The following is a 20,943-nucleotide window of genomic DNA, read 5'->3' as shown; positions in this document are numbered from 1 at the left end:
CAACCGACCCCAACAGTTACTGGAATGGCTTGGTTTTAAGCATCACATCTAAACTGTCAGCAGAATACGTAGTTTTCCTATGAATTAAGACAGAAAAGACGACGAGGATCTATCCATCCTAAGTCCTAACCTGAGCACAGCCGCAGCATTCTAAGGCAGAGGAGCAGGCCACATCCGTTCACCCCGACAGGCCATGGAACACTACAGGAGAGACCCACACCCAGACCACCAGCACCTGTGAGCGCCCGTCCGTTCACCCCGACAGGCCATGGAACACTACAGGAGAGACCCACACCCGGGCCACCAGCACCTGTGAGCGCCCGTCCACTCCAACAGGCCATGGAACACTACAGGAGAGACCCACACCCAGACCACCAGCACCTGTGAGCGCCCGTCCACCCCCGACAGGCCCACACCCGGGCCACCAGCACCTGTGAGCGCCCGTCCACCCCCGACAGGCCCACACCCAGACCACCAGCACCTGTGAGCGCCCGTCCACCCCGACAGGCCCACACCCGGGCCACCAGCACCTGTGAGCGCCCGTCCACCCCCGACAGGCCCACACCCAGACCACCAGCACCTGTGAGCGCCCGTCCACCCCCGACAGGCCCATACCCAGACCACCATAGGATGAAACGAAACTTCAACCTTAAGTATGTGCTGCTTAACCTAACTCTGGTTTACAAACAACACTGCCCTTCTCTGGTTGGCCCATACCAATACCCATGCTGGATCAACTGGGGCCAACATGCACTATGGTAGATTAAGCCACCAGCTGCATGCTTGCATCCCACAGGAGCTGCCCCACTTCCAATCCAGACCCCTGCTAAGGTGCTGAGAAAGCAGACATTCGGTGGCCCAGGCGCTGGGCCCTGCGCCACAAGGCAGACCTGGATGGAGGTCCAGGCTCCTGGCTTTGGCCTGGCCTGGCCTGGCCCGGCCCCAGCTGTTACGTGCATTTGGGGAGTGAACCAGAGGATAGAAGATTCTCTCTCTCTCTAATTCTGCTTTTTAAATAAACAAGCTTCTTTATTTTCAAATCTACTGTGCTTTTAGAAACCTGTGTTGCAGCACAAGTATCCAAAACTCCTTGAGGTGAGCAGGCCGCAGGCACACAGCTGGGCACACAGCACTGAGGCTGGGCAGCAAGCTGACAGACCTGAGCTAGGTGACGTACAGGACCACACAGCTGCTGATGGCCCGGGCAGTGCCCACCGCCCCCCGGTCAGCGCCCACCGACCCCTGGTCAGCGCCCACCGCTCCCCAGCGGCTCTGAACCACGCTGCTCTGTCTCCTTGGCCAGAACTGAAATGCATCCAAGCACCAGAGCCTGCAAGCAGGGCACAACGGTTCTGGTTTTATAGAATGAACAGTTTATCTATCAAAGAACAAAAACAATTATTGAGAAATACTATGGTCTCTCTCAGTGTTAAAGGTGGCTACTTTTTAAAAACACATATTTATATCTTTATTTGAAAGGCAGAGTTAGAGAGAAGGAGATACAGATCTATCACTCCCTGGGTCACGCCCCAAATGGTTGCGAAGGCCAGAGCTGCGTCAGGCTGAAGCCAGGAGCCTGCAGCCTCCTCCGGCTCTCCTGCATGGGTAGAGGGGCCCAAGCACTCGAACCATCCTCCGCTACCTTCCCGGGCGGTTAGCAGGGGCTGCATTTAAGTGATGTAACCAGTACTTGAATTTGTGCTCATATGGGATGGCGTATCTGTAGCCCAGGATTAACCTGCTCCAACACTGGACCAGCCCCCAAATTGGCTATTTTTAATGATTTATGTATTTTTATTCCAAAGTTACATATACAGAGAGGAGGAGAGACAGAGAGGAAGATCTTTCATCCAATGATTCACTTCCCAAGTGACCACAACGGCCGGGGCTGCGCCGGTCCAAAGCCAGGAGCCAGGAACTTCCTCTGAGTCTCCCACACGGGTGCAGGGTCCCAAGCCTTTGGGCCATCCTCCACTGCTTTCCCAGGCCACAAGCAGGGAGCTGGGTGGGAAGTGGAGCTGCTGGGATTAGAACCGGCGCCCACATGGGATCCTGGTGTGTTCAAGGCGAGGACTTGAGCCGCTAGGCCACTGCACCAGGCCCCAAAATTTGTTATTTTTTACTGTCAGTCATCAATCCCGGAACCAATTGAAAATACTTCTGACTTAACATATCTATCTCCAGGTAGAAGTCATTACATGCATTCTATTTTCTCCCCAAGATCGTTATTCCAGTATGAACCCATACACTTTGGAATGGACTTTCTTAAACATGAAAATCAAAGGTATCCAGAGGGCCTAGCATGGTGGCCTAGCGGCTAAAGTCCTCACCTTGTATGCATTGGGATCCCACATGGGCACCGGTTCTAATCCTGGCGGCCCTGCTTCCCATCCAGCTCCCTGCCTGTGGCCTGGGAAAGCAGTCGAGGATGGTCCAAAGCCTTGGGACCCTGCACCATGTGGGAGACCCGGAAGAGACTCCTGGCTCCTGGCTTTAGATCAGTGCAGCTCTGGTCATTGCGGCCGCTTGGGGAATGAACCAGTGGATGAAAGATCTTCCTCTCTGTCTCTCCTCCTCTCTGTATATCTGACTTTGTAATAAAAATAAATAAATCTTTTAAAAAATAAATAACTATAAAATCCAACTGTTCTCCTGCTGCCTTCCACCTAACTCAGGGCACAAACACTTTAAGATGCTGACTCTCCAGGACCGGGGGAAGCGAAGGGCCGTCCTGCGGAGGAGGGAAAGGTAGCTTCTGGGCCGGCCCGGGTTCTGTACCTTCCTCTCCCGCGCGCTGTCGGCCTGCATGCTCTCCAGCCGGGCTTTAAAGTGCTCGCAGTCCATTCTCAGCTGCTCTAGCTCTTGCTCTTTGCTTTCCAGAACTGTGGGAGAGACGGCAAAGCATTCAGCATGTGCACCCCATTCATCCGCCCCGTAAGCAGCAGAAGGCAGGGCAGCAGGCGGGGCCAGCACAGGCTGCTTCACTGTCTGTCTTGCAAGCTGGCCGCCTGACTCGGTGCTAACAACTGTAGCGGGACTCAGTGGAGGCGGGAGTGGGACCCGGGCCAGGAGAGACAGTCCCGTGGGTGGGGCTGCGAGTCACGTGATGCGTCCTCCTGCGCTGCACCCACTTCATTGATGAATCAGCTGGCTGATAAACACCCCAAAAGACAGCCTTGCCAATTAACCCGAAACATTACCAAATTTAAATGTGTGATGCTCCTGAATTACTGACATTCAAAAACTCATAAATGCGTATTTCAGATGTGTAAGCGCTCAACCTGAAGGGCTGAAAAGTGTCAGATTTTAGGCTACCAGGTCCTGGGACTGGTAGGGGGGTTAAGTGCTGATGCTATGAGCCCGGAACAGTGACCTAGCGGCTGAAGTCCTCACCTTGCACATGCCAGAATCCCATATGGACGCCGGTTCTAATCCCGGTAGCCCAGCTTCCCATCCAGCTCTCTGCTTGTGGCCTGGGAAAGCAATCGAGCTCGGCCCAAAGTCTTGCGACCCTACATTCATATGGGAGACCCAGAAGAAGCTCCTGGCTCCTGGCATTACATCAGCGCAGCTCCAGCTGTTACAGCCACTGGGAAGTGAATCACTGAATGGAAGATCTCCCTCTCTGTCTCTCCTCCTCTCTGTATATCTGACTTTGGAATAAAAATAAATAAATCTTAAAGTCAGATATACAGAGAGGAGAGACAGAGAGGGAGATCTTCCGTCCAATGATTCACTTCCCAAGTGAGTGCAACGGCTGGTGCTGCGCCAATCTGAAGTCGGGAACCTGGAACTTCTTCCTCTAGGTCTCCCACATGGGTGCAGGGTCCCAAGCCTTTGGGCCGTCCTCGACTGCTTTCCCAGGCCAAAGCAGGGAGCTGGATAGGAAGTGGAGCTGCTGGGATTAGAACCAGCGCCCATATGGGATCCTGGTGTGTTCAAGGCAAGGACTTTAACCACTAGGCCACGCCGCCGGGCCCCAAAATAAATAAATCTTTAAAAAAAAGAGGTGATGCTACGTAACTTCTCTGATGAAAGGCAGAACCCCCCGCAGCGCAACTCTGGAGTGTCAGTGTGCACGGGAATTGCCGACGTTACCAAACGCCTGGCTCTGAGCCCCTCCATGGAGGCTCTGACTCAGCAGGCCTGCACGGGCCAGGAAACATGGCCAGAGGGCGGACAAGAGAGACTGTGCGGGCAAAGAAGGAGTGCATGGGCACCCCCCCCCAGTTCTGTGAGGGCCCCAGTCTCTGGAGGCGGAAGAAAGAGGCACTGTGTCCTGGAGGCTGCCTGCCCTAGAAAGAAGGGACGAACCCGAAGGCCAGTGTCGGACCAGCTTGAGATCCCAGCACTGCCACGAGCGCCGCTTCTCACTAAGGGGGTGACACGATTTGGGACTGTCACACTCCCCTCCTGTGTTTGATATGTACTGTGGTGGAACACGACTTCCCTGGCATTCTTTGTCCTACAAAGCACGGCACCCAGGGGACCACCGTCGACCTAGCTCATGCCCCTGCAGCTGACCAGCAGCACACTGGTGACAGCGTCAAGTGGGAAGGCACTGTTGTCACACACAAGTACCACACAGGAACTCTGCACCAGGAGCACCAGGGCTTGACTTCTTTGCAGTTAACTCATAAATTCTCTTTTCTGTTATCATCCAGCCATGATCGTGAAGCTAGCAGATGCACCTCCACACTCCTCCTCGTGTGCAAAGCCTGACAGCACTCATCCTTGACACGACACTCTCTCCCTCTACTGCTGAGCAGCCCTAGGCTAAGTTAGCACAGCAAAGCACCAGGATTTTTAAAACACCCCACTCAGCCACAGGCAACCCCTGCAATTCCAGAAGGCTGAAGGGGGAGGCCCCAGGGCCCCACACCTGCCCCACACCGGCCCCACACGGCCCGAGCGGCAGGTGCCTTTCTGCTGTGTCGGGCTGCCACCCTGTGGCCACACAGCAGCACTGCGCCGCCTCCCTGCAGCTTCAGCCAGGCCCACACTGGCTCTTTCGGCTGTATTTTCCTCACTCTTGGTGACCTCGGGGCCTGCTGGTAGTTTACACCCCGAGAACAGACAATGTGTCTGCTCCATGCTCCAGATATCAGTCTCCCCTCTCTTTTTGTCAGTGATCCAGATCTATCTCCAGAAGACACAGGTGAATTCAAATTCATATTTCCTTTCAAACTGTAGGATACTCCAAACTAAAACAAACATAAAAGAGAGGGGAAAAAAGCGAAAACTGAAGAGAGGAACAGAGAAAGAAATGAGAGACAAGGAAGGGAGAAGGAAAAAGGCGGGAGGAAAGAGATATTTTTATAATTGCATCTATGAACTATATTGTTATATTTTTATTAGTATGACATTAACATGGAAACAATAAAACAGAAAAAGCAGGTGAAGCAAATTTTATTAACTATGACTAGCCTACTATTTATCAGTTCATGCTAATCTGCAATCTCAGTCCTCAAAAATGCTCTGTAATGAACAAATTACTCAGGCTATTTTTAAAATGAAGAAACTCAATCATTATCAAGAATTCAATAAAAAATTCGGTTACAAAAAAGATGTATTTTTATTGTATTTGAAAGGCAGAGCTACAAGAGAGAAGCAAAGCGAGAGATGCCTTCCATCCATGGCCACAACGGCCGGAGTGGAGCTACGAAGCCAGGAGCCAGGGTTTCCTCCGGGTCTCCCACGTGGGTGCGGGGCCCGGGACTTGGACCACGCTCTGCTGCTCTTCCTAGGCCTCTAGCAGGGAACTGGATTGGAAGTGGAGCAGCCAGGACACAGATGGCTGGGAACAGGCCTGAAGCCACAGACTCAACACCTCAAGGCTCCGCCCGGGGCCCTCCACACCTCTCCCCTCCTGCTGTGTGGCAGCGTCCCTCAAGCCCTGCCCCCTTCTCGTTCTCCACGTCTCCTCCCACTGTCTATCTGTGTCGACATGCAGAAGTGCCCCCTCCTGGAGGACTGTGGCCACCCTCATGACCTCACGTGGGCTCCATTCCCTCCAAAGACCCTATTTCCGCTTCAGTCACTTGCTCTCTGGGGAAGCATGCACCACAGATTATTCTACAACTTGCTGGGGTCACATTTCACTTCCACGTAGATGACAGTTAGTCCTGCACGGGATCCCCCATGTCAGTTGGCACGACCCTCTTAACCCACAGAACACAGTGCCATGTCCAGGGTGACTCTACATGACACCCTCTCCCAGTCAGCGTCTCAGGGCTCACAGGGCTCACTCGGAGACCCTCGGCGCCACCAACAAGCCCTGACAGACAGAAGGAGCACGAGCTGCAGAGTCCACAAGAAATTCAGCACAGCAGGCTAGTTCACTGCGGAGCAGGACTTTGCAGCAAAGCAAACCAGGAGTCCTCTCCTGGCCCGACACATGGACTTTCCCGTCTCTGGGCCTGGCTAAACCTCTGCTGCCCAGGAGGCTCTCTAACTGGCTCTAACTGGCTCCAAAGCTGATGTTTCCCCAAGTCTTCCGGATGTGGGAGGCCACTGCCACAACCACAGGCCCCTGACACACAAGGGCACCCTGCACCCACATGTCCCTATCACGAGGCCATCCACTCACCCACAGAACCCCACAAACAATGCAAGGCCCACACCCATAAGAAAAACTCACAGGGGACTTCCAGTCATGGACTCTGTCTGCCAACTGAACTACCTTCCACCAGGGAAACCACACACCCCACAGCACCTCGTTCTTCCCCACGTGACCCCTCTGCAGGACGGTGCTGACCACACAGTCAGGAAGTGCTCGGGGTCAGGCGCACCTGCCAACTCAGTGATCCCCAGGGTGCCAGAAATGCCAGTGCTGCGGCCTGCACGTCAGGTTGCCATCAACACCAGCAGTCCTCTCAGAACACTGGCTCAAGGCCCAGCTGCCCCACTTCCCATCCAGCTCCCAGCTCAGGTGGCTAGAAGGATGGCCAAAGCGCTGGGAGCCCTGCTCCCCTCGTGAGGGAACCCACTCCAGCCCTGGCTGCTGCAGGCCTGGGCAGTGAACCCAAGATGCACCATCTCTGTGTCATCCTCTCCCTCCCCGTCATTCGGCTTTCAAATAAATAAATCTTTACAAAGAAAAGAAACAGCACTTTACAGAAAACCAAGACAATCCAGGGCCTTTTGTTTTAAGTTAAACAGCATGAGTGCACTGAAGTCCTAGCCGCCCTCCTAAGTCGGCCAAACTCTACTTTCACTAGCTGTCCAGATTCTAAACGAAACCACAGGGGAGAAGAGAAGCTGCAGTCAGGACACAGATGACATTTTACTTCCTGAGAAGAATCGGCTGCCAAGCCCACTGGAGGACTCTTTGCAAGACAGGCAAGTGTGTGACTAACGGGGATTCAGCGGCTACCGGCTCTGCCAGCACGTCTGCCCTGGCCTGCGTCACCAAATTCCCCCTCCGAGCACGGCTCCGGCCTGGGGCAGCCAAGGGAAGCGTCACAGCTCACCCTCTTCACGCCCACAGCGCCCATAGTGCCAGGACGTACCACACGTCCACCTGATTCATCCACTAGCCACACCGCAGGACGTGCAAAAGGCCACAATGGATCCTGCAGAAGCACCCCACAGCACAGCCATCTCCCACACAGCGGTGCGGCCACACACAAAGGAAACACAGGTGGACCCTGAGACACCGAGCACCCCGCTCCCGTGTCTCAGTCCGTTCCCTCTGCCCATCTCGATACGGCCTTGCGCTGTGGACACTCCCCACACTCTGTACCCTGCTTTGTGTCCCAAAAGGTTGACACCCACATCAGCAGCAACTGGCGCCATCCTGCGGCCTCCTGCTGGACAGAGGGTGGCAGGGCCTGCAGGCAACTGGCCAGGACAAGACAGGGCTATCGGTGCTGTCCATCACCTCTCCCCAGGCGGTGACCCCAGCTGCTCCTCCAAGCCCACAGGCAGCCGTGGCCCCCCAATCCTCCCTTGCCATCCAACGGGCACTTTGCTCTGTGTGCTGCCCCGACCCCATCCCCACCTGGGGGCCCTCTCTGCATGCCTTGTGCCCTGCCACAGTGTGGGCAGACACACTCCACCCCACTCACATCTGGGCCACAGTGAATGCTGGGTCCAACCCAGCCCTCTCAGCCACGCTCACTCTCTGCCGTGGAGGTCAGAGCCCCTCTCTGTTCATTCATTCCCCCCCCAGGAAATTCACCTCAAAATGCCCCCTTCCCCGAAACTGGAGATCATGTTGGAGTTTCCCAGTTCCTGGCAAGATCCTGTGTATACGTTCCATCATTCCACGTCTGCGATTTCCTGATCTGGGTTTCCACTTCACACTGTGGTTTTCAACCATTTTGCTTGGAGATCACTTCAGATTTACAAAATGTTGCCTGAGTAAAGACGTAAGGAATGCCCACACCCACACTTCTGAGACGTTCATCAATGGGCGACCCCTGGCCCTTTACTCGCAGACGGTGTCCACGGGCAGCATGACACAAACACCAGCCTCAGGCAGGCAGACACTGGCACGCCCTTACTCAGTCTACCCACACACTGGCCCTTGGCACGTGACCCTGCAGTGCCCCGCACAGCGTCTCCTTCTGAAAGAAGCCCTTCGGGGGTCAGGTGCCACACTCTGACGTAGAGTTATCTGAAACATCCCCAGGGCCTGTCTTCTGCTGTAATACCACACTATATAACAATCTAAGAACCCAGCCAACAAAAACAGAAAAACTTCCACTTGGAACGCTGGGGACCCAAGAGATGAAGCGACCAGTGAATAAGCAGGAAGGCTGACCCTAAACAGCGACCCTCCACTGCCCGAGTTACTGAGGGCCGATCAGGCAGCCGGCTCAGAGACCCAGCGTGCCGCTCCCCTCCCAAAGGCCAAGCCCACGGGCAGGGAAGCCAAAGGCCAGGCCGTGTGGGGCGGAGAGCCGATCGAGACACTCGGGACGCCCACGTGAGACCAGGCAGCCAGGCTCACAGCCCGGCTCCTCTCCGAGCCCAGCGGCCTGAGGCTGAGCCCCTGCCGCCTGGGAGCTGGGGCCGGACGCGGCCAGGCCCAGTTGTGGGCACATCCGGAGGCACTTTCTCACGCGTCTTTTTTTCCTCTCTGTACACAGATAAGTACACTGATTGTCTTAAAATATGTTAATAAAAAGAGTGATCGAGTCTACCCACACCAGAGACCCCACAGAGGACCAGACACAGGGTCTGCTGCCCTGCACCCTCTTGCTGCAGCAGGAGGCTTCTGATTTTTAATGAAATCTTGCCTTGCTCATGTCTTCCGGGCAAGCAAGTTGACAGTGCCCGCCAGATTCCAGAGACCCTCCCACTCCACGCATATTAACTCGGCTCCAGAAGTGGATCCCAGCCCATAGTTTCCTGTGGCAGACAGGCCCAGCCCACCACCACATTCCACTGGTTCCCGAAGGCCCCGTGACCAGATGCCAAACTCTGAAACCCCATCAGGGGTGGGGCTGAAGGCACACTCGTTCTTGCTCAGAGATCAGACGGACTCTGCCTGCTGCAGGGCGCGCCCCTCACCCAGCCGGCTGCCGTCTTCTGCTTGTCACTCTCCTCACCGCACCAGACCACAGCTCCTACAAACTCAAACCCCTGGTCCCAGGGTGGCCCGTCCAGGCCAGCGCTCAGTCACCCCTCCCAGGCAGGACTCCCTCAGTGTAGAGTCCCTGGGTGAGCCAAGCTCGTGCACACGGCTCCCCCGCAGGTTCTCTGCACCCCCTCCTTGGGGGGCCTCCCCGGCCAGGTCCTTCCCACCTTGCCCAGACTGCAGAGGAAGCTCAGCATGCAGTTTCTCTACTCCTCTCTGCCCACCTGCCACCCTCAGCAGCAGCCAGGACGGGTCCTCTGACTCACTGTGAACATCAGGCCCTGAACAGGCCTCAAGGGGAAGAGGTGTGTATGTTTCTCCCCACGTAGGCAGCAAAGGGACGCACATCCTGGACCACGTCCAGGCCAAGAAGGAAAGAACCCGGCTGTTTTGAAAATTACCTATCCTGGGTTAGACAGGTGCCCTCTTGGGGTGCCCTCAGATGGGGTTACACAGGAGAACATAGCGATAGTACATATTTGAGCCTGCCAGAGGTCCAGATATGGCATGTCACCAGCAAAGGGAACTGGTCACAAATACATCTCATAGGTGCACTTGACCTCCAGAGCTGAAAGCAAAATGCCTCATTCTTCCCTGTACCACCAGCTGGCCCACTCCAGGCTGGAAGACATAGCTGGCCCACGTGGGACAAAGTGCCTTTTGTCACAACCTTTAGTGCTGACTCCTTCCAGGCAGACTGGGGCTCACAGCAGGCTCCCCCACCTTCTCAGAGCATCTGAGCAAGTCTTTAAATAAATGCCAACAGAAGGACATGTAGCTTTAAAAGATTCCTAACCCAGGCAGCCCTAGACATTGGCAGTGGGGCCACCACTTACAGGCCCCCACGACCTCTCCTAACAGCCCAGGAAGGGACCCAACAGCAGAGCAGGAATGTAAGAGGAAGGGGTACCCTCCTGACGACACTTCAGTCCCAGCAAAATCCCCCAGGGGACCTCCCAGGTGCCTCACCAAGGACTATCAAGGGACCCCCAGAGAAAGGCCCTGTGGCGAGACCACTGGAGATGGGAGCACCCTGAAGGCCAAGAACTAGAACTCTGGGTCAGTCATTTCTGCTGGGCAAAGGGGCTCCAGACTCTGCTCAAGGCTCCTGTGAGCAGCAGGTCAGCACCTGGAGCCCAGGGAGGGCCGCCTCCACACAAAGGAAGCAGGTTTCTCTGTCCACTGGAGCATGGCGCGTCTCCTCTCAGGGACCCCACAGGGCATGTCAGGACCACCCAAGCTGGACGTGTCACCCAGACTCTGAGCTGTGTTTGAAATGATCTGATATTTGGTAGTAGTTAGGACTGGTGCAATGATGTAGGGGGCTAAGCTTCTGTGCCAGCATCCCACAGCGGCACAGTTCAAGTCCTGGCTGCTCCACTTCCCATTCAGCTCCCTGCTTGTGGCCTGGGAAAGCAGTGGAGCATGGATCCAGTCCTTGGGACCCTGCACCCACGTGGGAGACCCAGAAGCAGCTCCTGGCTTTGGATCAAGTCAGCTCCAGCTGTTGCAATTCAGCAAGTGAACCAGAGGATGGAAGATCTTTCTATCTCTCCTTTTCTCTGTAACTCTGCCATTCCAAAAAAATCATAAGTAAATATTTTTTAATCTATGTTCTTCTTATATCACATGGTAATTTTTCAATTGAGGTCCTTCTGTGTTTTCTGACCTAGGTAACACAATTTTATCACCTCAGGGAAAATTTCACGTGTTTCCTGTTGCCATAATTTACGAAGTTTAACTGCTTTAAAAATCTGAGTCTCAACAGGGTTAACTTTAAAACCGATTAGATGAAGTCCACAGCTCTGGTCTTACTTACTTTGGCCAAACTGTTTACATCCCTGACCATCTTTTTGCCCGTACAGCCCTAAGCGGCGTCTCCGGCGCTGCGGCTCGCGGCCGGGCGGCCAGAACTCTCGGGGAGAAGAGGCTGGCTGGGAGCAAGGGGACTGCTCTCACTCTGTGCTCCCCAGGACTGAACGAGCGCCATCAGACCCCAGGAGGCTCCTCAGACAACACCCCAAGGAAACCGCCATCCCACCAGGGAGCTCAGACCAGCCTGCCAAGAATGCCCCCTTCCAGCAGCAAGTCACCCCCCACCCCTAGCAGCAGTAGGGGTGCAGCCTTCTGGACAAGGCGGGGGTGTGACAGATGGGCTCACAGGCAATTAAGGTCAGGCCCCTGCTGGGCCCTCTGAAAGTGAGCAGGCTGCCTGCCTCACCCCAGAAGCTGCCTTGACACAAGCAAAGTGTCAGTGCCCCTCTGGACTTCCTAGTCTTAGATGGGGAGAGCCAGGAGGAGGGAGTGATTGCCGTTACCAATCACTCTCTCCGATGGCTCGCATCCTGAGCAAACCAGACAAGCTCACCATCCTGGCCTTCGCATGCCCTGCTCCTGAGCTGGACTGAGGAGTCAGCCTCCCTGCTGTGGCGGCTCTGGCTTTTCATCAACCTTGCTTTGCCCCCACCCTCTCAAAAAAACAAAACATCCAAAAGTGACTCGGGCAATGGATCTCCACAACCAGACTTTAAAATAACATGTTCTGGGCCCAACACGATAGCATAATGGTTAAGGTCCTAGCCTTGCATGCACCAGGATCCCATATGAGCGCCAGTTCTAATCCCGGCAGCTCCACTTCCCATCCAGCTCCCTGCTTGTGGCCTGGGAAAGCAGTCGAGGACGGCCCAAAGCCTTGGGACCCTGCACCTGCGTGGGAGACCCGGAAAGAGGCTCTGGGCTCCTGGTTTCGGACTGGCACAGCACCGGCCGTTGCAGCAGCTTGAAGAGTGAACCATCGGACAGAAGATCTTCCTCTGTCTCTCCTCCTCTCTGTACAGCTGCTTTTCCAATAAAATCAATCAATCAATAAATAACTAAATAACATGTTCTGGGCCCGGCACAGTAACCTAGTGGCTGGAATACTCATCTTGCACACACTGGGATCCCATTTGGGCATCAGTTCTAATCCCAGTAGCCCCACTTCCCTTCCAACTCCCTGCTTGTGGACTGGAAAAGCAGTCAAGGATGGCCCAAAGCTTTGGGACGCTGCACCCGTGTGGGAGACCTTAAGAGCTCCTGGCTCCTGGTTTCTGATTGGCTCAGCTGACATGGGGAGTGAATCAGCAGAGGGAAGATCTTTTTTCCTCTCTGTAAATCTGACTCCCCAATAAAATAAATCTTTGTATATGTATACACACACACGTATATATTCCAGAATGTATGTAAAGAAAATTCCGTTAGAACATCAAAACTTAGGGCCCAGCATGGTGGCCTAGAGGCTAAAGTCCTTGTCTTGAACATGCCGGGATCCTATATGGGTACCGGTTCTAATCCCAGAAGCCATGCTTCCCATCCAACATCCTGCTTGTGGCCTGGGAAAGCAGTCGAGGATGGCCCAAAGCCTTGGGATCCTGCACTTGTGTGGGAGACCTGGAAGCAGCTCCTGGCTCCTGGTTTCAGATTGGCACAGCACCGGCCGTTTTGGTCACTTGGGGAGTGAATCATAGGACAGAAGATCTTCCTCTCTGTCTTTCCTCCTTTCTGTATATCTGACTTTTCAATAAAAGTAAATAACTCAAAAAAATAAAATCAAAACTTAAAAATAGCCAAATTGGAGCCAGCACTATGGTACTGTGTGTTAAGTCACCATTTGCAAAGCTGGTATCCCACATCCGAGTGCTGATTCAAGTCCCAGATGCTCCACTTACAATCCAGCATCCTGTTAAAATGCCCAGGAAAGCAGAGGCAGGTGGCACCACTGCTACTCACATGGGAGAACTCAATGGAATTTCAGGATCCTGGCTTCTGCCAGCCCTGACTGTTACGGCCATTTGGGGAGCAGACGGAAGATCTCCGACTCTCCCTTTCTCTCCCTCTGTAACTGCCTTTTAAAAATAAATCTTTAGGGCCCAGCGGCTAAATCCTCCTCTTGAGAGCACCAAGATGCCACATGGGCACTGGTTCAAGTCATGGCTGCTCCACTTCCCATCCAGCTCCCTGCCTGTGGCCTGGGAGAGCAGTCGAGGATGGCCCAAAGCCTTGGGACCCTGCACCCGCGTGGGAGACCCAGAAGAGGCTCTGGGCTGCTGGTTTTGGGTTGGCACAGCTCCAGTCATTGCGGCCACTTGGGGAGTGAACCGCAGATAGAAGATCTTCCTCTGTCTCCCCTTCTCATTCTGTAAATATGCCCTTCCAATAAAAATAAATGTGAAAACATGAAAAATACTTGGGCCAGCACTGTGGTTTCAGGGGTAAAAGGCACTGACTGCCGTACTAGCTTCCCAAACGGGCTCCCCTTCCCGTGTAGCACTCTGCCAGTGGCCTGGGGAAAGCCGGGAAGGTGGCTTACTCCCCTACTCCCACATGGGAGACCTGAAGAAAGCCTCTGGCCTAATGTGCACCAGCCCTGGCCATGTGGCCATCCGGGCAGGCCAGTAGATGGAAGATCCTCTCTCTCCTTCCATCTTTTCCTCCATGACACTGACTCTCAAAATAAGTACATAAATCTGTATAAAATAAAAATAAAGTGTTAAAATTACTTGATTCCACTATCTATGTCAGTTGCAAGAGTGCATTCTGGGTTTGATGTCAACACAGGCAAGTGACCCAATTGCCAGGAGGCTGAGTGCACAGCAGCCGGGCCACAACCTGGCCTCACCAGGGCCACAACCTTGCCACAGCCGGGCCACACCCAGGCCACAACCTGGCCACAACTGGGCCACACCCTGGCCACAACTGGGCCACAGCCGGGCCTCACCCAGGTCACAACCTGGCAGCTGGGACACAGCTGGACCTCACCCAGGCCACAGCTAGGCAGTTGAGCCATAGCTGGGCAGTCAGGCTATACCCTGGCAGCCGGGCCAAAGCCAGGCAGCCAGGTTACAACCGGGTAGCCAGGCCACAGATGGGCAGCCAGGCTACAACCGGAAGCCAGGCCACAGCTGGGCAGCCAGGCTACAACCGGACAGCCAGGCCACAACCGGACAGCCAGGCCACAGCTGGACAGCCAGGCTACAACCGGACGGCTGGGCCACAGCAGGGCAGCCTGGCTACAATCAGGAAGTCGGGCCACAGCCAGGCCACAGCCAGGCCACAGCCAGGCCACAGCCAGGCCACAGCCAGGTCAAAGTGGCATCAGTCGGAGCATCAGAGCCAGACCATGAGGCCTCATTGGGCAAGGAGGCCTCAGCTCGGGTCAGTTTTTCTACCCCTTCTGCGAAACACACTCACCAATTCTTACAGATCCTCTTAATTTACACATAAAGCAAAAATACATGATCCTGCCCATTCAAGCTTGGCAATCAGCTTAATTAAAAAGAGCCCCCAGGGCCCGGCGGCGTGGCCTAGCGGCTAAAGTCCTCACCTTGAACGCCCCGGGATCCCATATGGGCACCGGTTCTAGTCCCGGCTGCTCCACTTCCCATCCAGCTCCCTGCTTGTGGCCTGGGAAAGCAGTCGAGGACAGCCCAGCATCTTGGGACCATGCACCTATATGGGAGACCGGGAAGAGTTCCTGGCTCCTGGCTTCGGATCAGCACAGCTCCAGCCACATTGCAGTTACTTGGGGAGTGAGTCGTCGGATAGAGGATCTTCCTCTCTGTCTCTCCTCATCTCCATATATATGTCTGACTTTGCAATGAAAACAGATAAATCTAAAAAAAAAAAAAAAAGAAAAGCCCGAAGACAGCACTGGAGAACCTTTCCCATTGTGGCTCCTCATCATCTGCATCGTACGTACTGTCTGTAAGTTCTAAAGCTGGATGTTCAAGGTAAATCTGCAGAAAACACACCTTCACATATAGTTACAGCCCACTCCAGTTTCTATTGACATATAAAATCCCATATGCTATGGATAATCCATCTGCTTTACACATGAAATTACACACCATAAGTAATTTTCTTAAAGTGGGATTCTGTAGCTGAAGACAATTCTGTAAGCACCTTCCTGGGGTTGGATGAGAAAGCACGAGAAGCAGCCAGAAGAGAGAGGGTGACCTGAGTATTTACGTTCCGCCGCCTCACACACACCCCACTTTACAGACAGAACATATGACAAAGCTGGGGCTCACAGGCTTCCTAAAGACCAGAACTGCCACTCAGACGTGAGCAGCCTCCTTCAAACCTCGCCCACCTGCCCAAATTCAGCGAGCGACAGTGTGGAAGCCAGGAGCTGGCCGCTGCACTGTGGCCTGGAGTAGACCCCCTGCCCACCCGGGCAGGGTCGGGTTACTGAGGACTCCCACGAGCCGGGCCCGGGGCTGGCACTTTACAAACCTCATCTCATCCCAGCGGTAAGCTCTGCTGAACCCAGCCACCTGCCTGGCTGCACGGCTCAGGTCTTCCCAAAGCACTCTGCACTGACACTAAGTCATTACCCTGGATGCCGGGGTCCGTGTGATGGATGTAGAAAAACAGGAAGGCGTGAGAAACATTGCTTCCATTGCAGGCAAGGCCGCAAAGGAACTCCCCGCCGAGCAGGGCTCCGGTGGGACGTTGTTTTGATCACCTGAATGCAGCCCGCTTTCCATTGCCGGACACCGGATTTCCCCACTGAGTTTTCAGTGATCTGCCTAGGCACTGTCTGCCCCTGCGGAGTTAACAGTTGACGTAGGGTATCTGTGCGAGCTTGGAAGTTGATGTTACTGATATTCGCCTTTAGCATAAAGGTTTTTACCTACTGCTGCTACGGCTGCCACCATTGCTATGTTAATCAAAGGTGTTCTGTCCTCAGGTGGTGGGGACTTGTTTACAGCCTTTCCTCTCCCATTGACGATATGCTAATCAAGGGTGCTAACTTCCCAGGTGCCGGGGAAACCCTTTCTTTCTCTCTTTGATCTTTTGGGTCCTGCCTCCGGACACATTCCTCCCTTAGCTGATTCAAGAGGTATGTGTTACTGGTTGAGCTTTCCTTAGGTGAGACAAACGGCAGAATTATCTTTAGTAACACCCATTTGATCATGACGTAAAAAGTCTGAGCCAGAGTTTGACTGACTGTATAAATAAAGCGGACGGCTTTATTGCATAGTCCACTATCGTCATGGAAACCTAGTGGTCCGTCTCTTTCTTTCTGCGCCTCATCCACGCACCCTTCCCGAGTTCCGAAACCCAGGCTGGAGCTGGACTCCGGCACCTGGACATGACGCTATGAACACACTCTCACACCCACGTAGCATTAACTTCCAGCTGATTCTCCTCTCCATTCACGAGGATTTGCTTGCTGTAAGCTGCTCACTCTGCACTCTCAATCCTTCACGAATCTGAAGCACCCACAAATCTGTCCACACAGCACCTTAGCCTCTTCCTGCCCCTCTGCCCAACGCCCTTCCTCCGGGTCTTGCCACTCCATCACACCCCCTGCCCAGCTGCCCAGAGGGACACGCGGCCTCACACACTGCCTGAGCCCTCCCCCGGCTACCGTCCGGCCTAACCCTCCAAGCTGCCCGAACAGGCCCGTGCGGACACTCCAAGGAGACGCCCGGGTCAGGAACTGCCTCTCTGCTCCTTCCTGCCTGCATCCTCTCCCACCTCCAGGCTGCTCAGACTGCCGGCCTGCAGCAACTCCTAGGGACAGAAGCCAGCAACAGCCCGCGCCGAGGATGGCGGGAGAGCAGGCAGCCCGTTGCGGGCTGACCCTGGATCGGCTCTGTGATCTGCAACTCTGAGTGTGCCCCAAGCAGTGGGGGTGGGTGGGGAGGCTGACCCAGAGGGTCACCAGGCAGCATCCTTAGGGAGGGAAGGGGATTCCAACCCAGAAGGCCCTGGGGTCACCAACCAATGGCCTTAACGAACCCAGAAGGCCCCAGGGGTCACCAGGCAGTGGCCTTAGAGATGGGCAGGAGCCGAGATTCCCCTCTTTCCTCGCCAGCCACTGAGACAGGTCTCCAAGGAGGCCCCTTCTGGGCAAGGCCACAGGGGCCCCGTGGCCACCCAAATCAGCGTTCGCTGCAAGGCGTCCTGTAGCCACCTCAGGCCACTTGGGTCCCTTCTCCTCTCCCCCCTACACTTCCTGCAGCTCAGCCTCACCAGTGAGCATTGCCCTTCGGAACATAGTGCAGGCAGGGACAACAGGATAGGGCTTTAGGCCAAGCAGCCAGCCAGAGGCCACAGTGCAGACAGAAACAGCCCTCTGCCCTCCCCACTCCCCTAAGGCTGCTGAGGCGGACCGTGCTCCAGGACCCCTGGGCTGTGAGACCAGGCCTCCAGGGCCAGCCACACAGAGCTTTGCAAGACATGGTAGGCATGGTGTTCTCTAGGTTTTTAGGTGGCAGTGGGTCTGGTGGGGTTCCGTGTTTGGAGGTCGTTATTCAACAGCAGGGAAAAGCTGCTGCTGCTTTACCGGGAAAACGGCATCATCAGACTGAAGTACCAAAGCAGGTCACCGCCGAGTGCGGCCCTGCCCTGAGCGGCTCTGCCGGCACCTGCAGGGACACGGGTCACCGCCCAGTGCGGCCCTGCCCTGAGCGGCTCTGCCGGCACCTGCAGGGACACGGGTCACCGCCGAGTGCGGCCCTGCCCTGAGCGGCTCTGCCGGCACCTGCAGGGACACGGGTCACCGCCGAGTGCGGCCCTGCCCTGAGCGGCTCTGCCGGCACCTGCAGGGACACGGGTCACCGCCGAGTGCGGCCCTGCCCTGAGCGGCTCTGCCGGCACCTGCAGGGACACGGGTCACCGCCGAGTGCGGCCCTGCCCTGAGCGGCTCTGCAGGTGCGGGCGGGAGGGCGGGCCAGGGCTAGGTGCCGACTGGGGCGGCTCTCGTGCATCAGGTGTGAGAGTGCACACGTGTGCTCTGAGAAGGCAGAGATCGGTCTGCCAGCTTGTCTGGTGAGGGGCAGGACACACATGCCACCGAGGACACACGCGAGCCACACAGCGCCACGGTGACCCAGCGACCCCGCAGCTCCTTGAGAACCCCAGCTCTGGGAGTCCTGCCGGCTCCCACGGGAAGGAGGAGGCAACCACCCCCGCCAGCAGAACTCAGCCCCGGGGACGGGGCTCACCATGACCCAGCACCGGGCTCCCGGCCCGCAGTGCCCTGCGGTTTCCATGCGGCTTGGGCCACATCACCACAGGCCTGACCACTGGCCGCCCCTCCAACTCGGCCCTACTTGGTTTCCTCCCCCACTGCCAGGCGGGACACCCACAGTTCCTACAACATGTGGCCTCGGACTGATCAGGCTGCAGTCACCCTGCCACGAGGGGGAGAGGGGCTGCAGAGGCCTGGGCCAGAGACCACCGCAGAGCTGCGGGCACCCAGGTGCTCCCGGGGGGCGCCCAAGGGCAGCGGAGCCGTGGGAGGGAGCCCCCACCGAGGGCCCCAAGCTGCAGGGGCCAGGGGCCACAACCGCACCCCCAGACATGCCGACAGGGGGCTGGGGAGAAGAGGAAGGCACCCCCACAGGAGAGGACTCCCAGCCCCTGCAGCCAGGGACGCGGGGTGCGGAGGAGCAGGGCAGGGCCTGGGCAACGCAGCCTTCTGCCTTCGGGGGACCTCCCGGAGCGCGGGGGAGGGAAGGGGTGACAGGCGCCCACCCACGCGGGCACCCGCCTGTGGGGAGTGCGGGGACACTCACTCTTCTCGGCGAGCTTGAGCTTCCGGAAGCTCTCCAGGACGTCGCCGTGGAGGATCCTGGGCAGGAAGTCGCGGAGCTGCATCACCTCCGTGGTCAGGCGCTCCAGGTCCTTCTTCCGGACTGTGACGAACTCCTCCTTGGCGCCCACGGGCTACAGGGACCAGCGCCGGGCTAGCGCCTCTGCTCATGGGCACCCGGCCACAGCAGGCAGCCTCAGCAAAGAAAACCCCCCACGCACACACGCGCGGGCGTGGGCCGGGATGGCAGGGCACGCAGCGAGCGCCTTGCCAGTGGGGGGAAAGGGGGACCCCGGCACCTGCTGGCCACCCGCTCCCCGCCCCCATGGCCACAGGGAGCCCCCCAGGGGGCGAAACACAGGGTCTCCCGAACGCCCCCACCCCCTCTCCCATCACGGGCGACCCCCCGGCTGCCCACCCAGTCAGGGTCCCATGAAAGCAGACAGAGTGCGGCCAGAGCCTTCGGAGGTCAGGGTGTCCACACAGCTTGCCCCCAACACACACACAGCGGGTTTCGGGGCACACCCCACCCGCGGGGGCCCCTCACTGACCTCGCCCGTGGCCGCAGCCATCCTGTGAAAGGCGGAAGGCGTGCACGCCGGGCCGAGGGCAGCAGCGCTCACGGGGCGCCCAGGGCGCGCAGCATGCCGGGGGCGCGGGGGGCTTTCCCTTGTGCACTGCCAAAAGAAGTGAGCCGGGGAGGGGGCCAGTCAGCTGCGACAGATTCACCCCAGCCTTGCACCCCCACGCCTCAACAGGTGGGGTTTAGGTGAACCCCAACCTCTCCCACATCCAGGAACTCTGTGTGTGTGCGCGCACGTGCGCTCCAAGTGCCAGGCACCTGCACAGGTGGCTCAGCACCAGGCAGCCCCCATGCACATCGCCCCCACATCAGACAGTGGCCACCTCAGCTAGACGTTAGCCCACGTGAGTAGAGGGACCAAAGAAAACGGAAATTTTAGAAGAAAAATGATGGGAATGTTTGTGTGCAGGAAGGAGGGCAGAAGCCTTGAAGGCACAGCAGCACTGGCACGCCAGACACCCTGTCACCTTCGCTGGGGTGCCAGCCCTTTGGGGCAGCCCACAGGCAGACGGGCGAGGAGGCCCTGCACCCCAAAGTCTGACCACGGGTCCGGGAACTCAGCCTCCAGTTACCCGGCCGGCTCACTGCCCTCCCCAGGCACAGCTGGGATCCTCAAGACAAGAACCTGCAAGGGGCCCCTCCAGAAACATCTGCCAGACCAGGCCGCTGGGCATTCTCTCCTACGACCCCACCCCTGACTGACCAGGACACCGCGGGGACCCCTCGTCCTCTCCTACGACCCCACCCCTGACTGACCAGGACACCGCGGGGACCCCTCGTCCTCTCCTACGACCCCACCCCTGACTGACCAGGACACCGCGGGGACCCCTCGTCCTCTCCTACGACCCCATCGCTGACTGACCAGGACACCGTGGGGACCCCTCGTCCTCTCCTACGACCCCATCGTTGACTGACCAGGACACCGCGGGGACCCCTCGTCCTCTCCTACGACCCCATCGTTGACTGACCAGGACACGGTGGGGACCCCTCGTCCTCTCCTACGACCCCACCCCTGACTGACCAGGACACCGTGGGGACCCCTCGTCCTCTCCTACGACCCCATCGTTGACTGACCAGGACACCGCGGGGACCCCTCGTCCTCTCCTACGACCCCATCGCTGCCCACCCCGAGTGCTGGCGAGGGGCTGCCGGCCACGCGCCGAGCACACCTCAGGCCGGGCCGTCCTT

The 20,943-nt window shown here is 56.8% G+C and overlaps 1 protein-coding gene across 1 annotated transcript in view; it reads right to left on the bottom strand.

The window, feature by feature from the left end:
* The window catches only part of HSF2BP (heat shock transcription factor 2 binding protein), an 87,363-nt gene that overhangs the window by 66,023 nt on the left and 397 nt on the right, over positions 1–20,943 (bottom strand). Inside the window, exons 2-3 of the mRNA XM_004594158.2 lie at positions 19,156–19,306; positions 2,779–2,882 (exon numbers count right to left, since the gene is read on the bottom strand). Of these exons, the coding sequence (XP_004594215.2) occupies positions 2,779–2,882; positions 19,156–19,306 (255 nt within the window). The remainder of the gene's footprint in view (positions 1–2,778; positions 2,883–19,155; positions 19,307–20,943) is intronic.

This window comes from Ochotona princeps, chromosome 3, assembly GCF_030435755.1.
Source record: "Ochotona princeps isolate mOchPri1 chromosome 3, mOchPri1.hap1, whole genome shotgun sequence".
NCBI classification, from domain to species: Eukaryota; Metazoa; Chordata; class Mammalia; order Lagomorpha; family Ochotonidae; genus Ochotona; species Ochotona princeps.
This window is presented reverse-complemented; position numbering and strand designations above follow the sequence as displayed.